Source organism: Echinops telfairi, unplaced genomic scaffold (assembly GCF_000313985.2).
Source record: "Echinops telfairi isolate 266 unplaced genomic scaffold, ASM31398v2 ScPeMD7_5;HRSCAF=22, whole genome shotgun sequence".
Lineage (NCBI taxonomy): Eukaryota > Metazoa > Chordata > Mammalia > Afrosoricida > Tenrecidae > Echinops > Echinops telfairi.
The window spans coordinates 34,014,130-34,019,403 of record NW_022103901.1 but is presented as its reverse complement, the minus strand read 5'-3'; the positions used below and the strand labels follow the sequence as shown (position 1 = coordinate 34,019,403).

General features: G+C 59.5%; 1 protein-coding gene across 1 annotated transcript in view; it reads right to left on the bottom strand.

Moving 5' to 3' along the window:
* Positions 1-286: 286 nt before the first annotated feature.
* The window catches only part of SEC14L5 (SEC14 like lipid binding 5), a 54,799-nt gene continuing 49,811 nt past the window's right edge, over positions 287-5,274 (bottom strand). Inside the window, exons 13-14 of the mRNA XM_045286048.1 lie at positions 3,760-3,938; positions 287-2,688 (exon numbers count right to left, since the gene is read on the bottom strand). Coding sequence (XP_045141983.1) covers positions 2,577-2,688; positions 3,760-3,938 — 291 coding nt within the window. The 3' untranslated portion in view covers positions 287-2,576. The remainder of the gene's footprint in view (positions 2,689-3,759; positions 3,939-5,274) is intronic.

The window sequence follows — 5,274 nt, the reverse complement described above, 5'->3', positions numbered from 1 at the left end:
GTCAGCTCTGGCTCCCAGGAGCCCGATGCTCTAGAGCAGAGCGAGGATCCTTTGTGCTGCCAAGGGTCACGTGGATATTTATAACGTCATTCACAGGCCACACTATCAGACAGATCATTAACTGGCCCCTAAGCTGATAGCTCCTGGGAGGCAAGGATGGGGAGAATGGCCTTACAGGCTTCGGACGTGTTGTCAGGAGAGACCAGGCCCTGGAGAAGGACATCGTGTTGGGTGAAGTGGAGGGGCAGCGGAAGGAGGAAGGCCCTCTAGGAGCTGGATGGACACAGCGGCTGCAGTCAGGGGCTAAGAGTGAGGAGGGCCCAGGACCGGGCAGTGTTTCCTTCTGTCATGCATGGGGGGCCGTGGGTCAGAGCCGGCTTGCCGCCACTGACCGCCACCACAAAGACAAGGCTGGAGCTGCGTCTCTTTGGTGAGGCCTTCGATGTTAGCTGGGGTCGATGTCGCCGGCCTCACACGGTCTGCTGGCCGGACGTTCCCCAGCCCTGATCGGGAGTGGAAGCTGCCAAACTGGTTTGTCCTCCTGCCCCCTTTTCAGAAAAAATAAATCAATCAGAAAACGTGACTCAGCCCACCCCCTTGGCAATGAAAAAGGTCCATACGCTAGCCCATCGTCCAGGATACAGTGTGGTGGTCATTAGGTGCCATCGGGTCAGGTCTGACTCACAGGGACCGGATGTCCGTCCTGCACTGTCCTCACAGCTTCTCGTAGGTTGGAGCCCACGGTGGCAGTGATGGTGTCTGTCAGTCCAGATCAAGGGCTTCTGCAACCCCTCCAGATTGTTCCAGGACAGCCCACTTTGGAAACACTGGACCAGAGCCTTCTAAACACCACTGGAGATGTTCCGGAATGAGCCCGCGGCAGCCTCCAGAGTGTCAGGAAGCAGGCTAGCACGGGGCACACGTTCAAAGAGACGATGCGTAATGCTTCTGGTTGGAACACACCAGGAGGCGAGCGAGAAACACGCTGTAGGAGCTGAAACATACATCACGGGACCGGAGGACATGGCTCTCATTGGGCGGGGAGCAACGCCGGAGCGTGCAGAATCGGAACGAAGCTTTACACAACCCTCTTCCAAAGCGCTGTCTAGCTGGCAGGGGTGCTGCCATCAGACTGGCACGGATGAGCCCAGACCACACAAACTGCTTCCAGAGAGAAGCTGACTGCTCCCCATCCAGCCAAGCGGGAGAGACTGGTTTCTTCACCCGCACTCGTCCCTGGATCCACACAGCCCTCTGAACCCTGTCTGTCCCACGGAAGGGAAGGACTGGAGTCTTTGGATGGGAAGTTCAAACAAGCTGGAGCGACAGCCGGCCTGTCCCGAGTGCTTCCTGTGGGCCCGGCGCTGCAGTAGCGAGAGCATCTTGCCGCTGGGTGTCTCGCTTCGTCCCACTACAACCCAGTGAGGTAGGCACTGCCGTCCCCATTTTATAGAGGAGGACACGGAGGCACAGAGAGGTTAAGTCACCGGAAAGAAGGCCGGGGGTTTGAATGCCACCCTGTCTAAATTCAACACCCAGGCTGCTCAAGATCGGGGCAGCTGGGCGGGGGGGTTGTAGCTGGCCGCTGTTGCTGCGCTACTGTTGGGGTTTCCACTCCGAGGCTCCCAAAGTCAAGAGGAACAATTAGTGGATGTCGCAGTGATGGACCACAAAGACCCCAAGCTCGGGAGGGAGGGAGACCCTGGCAGATGCCACCATGGACATCCGCTGCTGTCTTGTCCGTGCCGAGAGACAAGCCTCCCCATCCCACCGTCCCTTCTGGGGGAAGGTGTCAACCACAGGATGCCATGGAAGTAAGCATGTGCCTAGAGCAAGGCCAATCGGGGCCCTGTCCTGAGATTTTCAGTGAGGAAGAGAGCATGGCTCTACCTGTGAGGTCCTGAGCCAATCGTTGTAGGCTTGGGGCTGCTGGGAGCCTCCCGGTGGAGGCAAGAACAGGACCGGGTGCAAAGAGATGCAGGGATGAGCAGCTGAGCCCTGGTGACCGTGGGCTCCTGGATCCAGCCAGACCTGATGGCTACCATGTGACCCAGGCTGGCCAATCACACCAGCATACCCTGCTCACATGACCCTGCTATCAGCCAATCAGTGTTCTCTCTCTTCTGGAACCCATGGTTGGCTCAGGAAGACATGGGGACCCAATCGGAGGAGACTCAATTCCAGGATCGGAAGTTCTGGAATTTTCTGGAGAGCAATGTTCTCTTGGGAAGGGGGCTCTGGCAGGGATGCAGGGGAAGGCCTGCCTGAGAATGAAGAGAACTCAGGAAAAAGCAGAACCAGAGGCGCAGAGAGCAGGGTGCGCCCTGCTGACATCATCACTTGAGGCCCAAAGGCTCATGGCCCCAGTGGTGGTCAGAGCACCCTTCTCGATAGACCTTCCTTGCACAGTTCTGTTCGTCACGTGCGACCTCGACAGCTGAGACCCAGAGGCTCCTGTGCACACAGTCACTGTGGCTGCAGCAGCACCAGGCCTGGGCCACCGGTCCCATGGCCCCAGGCTGGCAGTCTACCTGGTCGGACCGTGGTCTGGACACTTGTGGGTGGCCATGGGGGCACTATCTGGAACTGAGGGAGCTCCTGTGGGACTGGCCAGAGGAGGAGGAGGAGGTGGCGGTGCTGAGCTGGGAGAAGCCACTGGTGCAGGATTCCAGGCTGGACATGGACCCCCTAGGGAGAGAGGGCAGGCGCACGTTACCCGCGGGTGATGACACAGCCCTGGGGCCCAGACGCAGCTCTGGGGCCTGGGCCCAGCAGAGGGAAAGTGCTGACGCTACAAATGAGGTCCCAGGGGTCTCAGCATGTCACCACCCAGCCCCCCGGGGAAAAACAAGGGACGCCATGGTGAGAAGCGGGTCCAGCCCTCCCGTACCGCACCCATGAACAGGGAGCACTAAGCAGCCAGGAGAGCGCCCCCTCCTGGACACAACCTGGGAGAGTCCTTGTCCTTACCCATCGGCACTGTCCCCCCACACCTGCAGCCTCAGGACCTAGGCACATGCTGCTCCTACTGTCTAAGCACCTTCTCCCCCGCCCCTCCCTCCCCGTCTGTTAAGCAGGGCCACAAGCCAGGAGGGGCCTGGGAGCGCTAGGGATGTGGCGGCAGGACTGAGGAGCAGGGCGGGGCAGCTTAAGTGGTTCCATAGGGCTCAGACAGTCAGCTGTGGGCCCCACTAAAGTAGTGCATGCAGTTAAGTAAGCGCTCAGCAACTAGCCTGAAGGTTGCTGGTTCAAATCCTCCTAGAGGCAACTCGGGAGACGGGCCTGGTGATCGGCTGCTCAGAAGAACTCCCCCGGGGGAGTTCTTTTCTGCACGGGTGGGTCCAAGAAGTCACAGGCAACTAGCCACCACCACTGCAAGGTCACCTCCTCCAGGCAGCCTCCTCACAAGTCTCTCTCCTTGTGCCAGGCCCTCTCACCACAGGCTCACCAAAACCCAAACCAAACCCACTGCCGCCTCAAGTCAGTCCTGACTCACAGGGACCCCACAGGACAGGGTGGAACTGCCCCTGTGTGTTTCTGGGGCTGTCACTCATGGGAATAGAAAGCCTCATCTTCCTCCTGAGCAGCAGCTGGTGGTGTAGAACTGCTGACCTTGCAGGTAACAGCCCACCACGTAACCCCATGCCACCAGGGCTCCCCACTGGCTCACAGCACCTGGATACTCAGTAGTCGGCAGGTGGGAGGCTCGGGGCTGCCTCAGCGTGGCCTGTGGGGCCACACCGTCCCCGTCCCTCCTACCTGAAGCTCTCTGACGCCAGCACCTCATAGTAGTAGAGCAGCTTGCACCTGGGGCCGGGGCTGTGCAGGGCAGTCAGGACGTCATCCACGCCGGGCAGGTTGCAGGCCACGGTGCCGGGTGCCCCATGCAGTTGCCACTGCAGCAGGTAGATGCCAGGCCAGCGGGTCACATGGGAGCCCTGGAACACAGCAGGCACCCGAGACCGGGTCCTCCTGGGCCATGGATGGGCAGGCAGGGTGGGGGGAAGCTGAGCCTCCAGGGTCTCCTAGGCCCAGCGTGGACCAGTGGATCTGCCTCCTGGGCCCAGTCCCAGGGTGGCACAAATGGTTAAGGCACTTGCCAGTAACTAAAAGGTTGGCAGTTCAAATTCACCCAGAGAGGTCCCTGGGAAGAAAGGCCTGGCGATCTATGGCTAAAAAAAAAATCAGCCACTGAAAACCGTCGGGTACAGTTCTCCTGTGTCCCACAAGGGAGGGGAGGGAGGGGCTAGGGGAGCTTTGACAACCAAGGTGAGTCATCTTCCTGACCTTCCGGCTCAGCCACCTGACCCTCACCCTGACTGGGGCTCCCTGAGGCCCGGCCCACCCAGATCAGGCGAGGGTGAGCGCGGGAAGGCTGAGCTATAAGCTGGAGCTGCATGACCCTGTGAGTGTGTGGGGGTGGCATAGTGGTTATGCACTGGATTTCTGACCGCAAGGTCAGCAGTTTGAAACCACTAGCTGCTCCACGGGAGAAAGACCAGCTTTCTACTCCTGTAAAGAGGTACAGCCTCAGAAACCCACAGGGGCAGCTCAGCCCTGTCCTGTGGGGTCACTATGAGTTAGAACTGACTCGATGGCAAGGAGTTTGGAATTGTGGGGCTGTTTTTTTGAAGGGGGGCCACTTCCCTCACCTGTCCCAGCCCTCAGCCTCTGCTCTGGGATGGAAGGTACCCCCTCCTGACTCAGGCAGCCCCCCCATCATCCTTGTGGCCTGCTAATTATGGACTGTACTTGTCTGCATAAAACTTGCACTCATACTGCATCAAACAGAGAGCGAGGGAGATCACGGAAGAGTCGATGCATTTCAGTGAGGGTGCGGGTGGAGACTCATGGAAGGACCACAGCTGCCCGAAGAACAAGGACAGTCAGGGTGCCCCTAGGGGCCAAGATGGTGAGACTTGGTCTCACATACTTAGGAATGTTGTCAGGAGAGACCAGTCCCTGGAGAAGGACACCATGCTTACTCGAGTGGAGGGCCGGCGGGGAAAGGGGAAAGGACGGGCACGGTGGCTGCACCCACGGGCTCACACGAGAACAGTTGTGAGGCTGGCACAGGGCCAGCGGAGCTTCCCTCTGCCGCCCATCAGGTCACTGTGGGTCAGCCCCAACTCCCTGGCTCCTAATGGCAGCAGCTGGTGGCAGTCTGTGACCACAGCCCCCCAACATAAGTGCCACCGAGTGACTGGGGTCACGGTGACCACTGGGTGCAGAGGAGTGCTGGACTCCATTGGGTTTTCAGGGCTGTGATCTTTG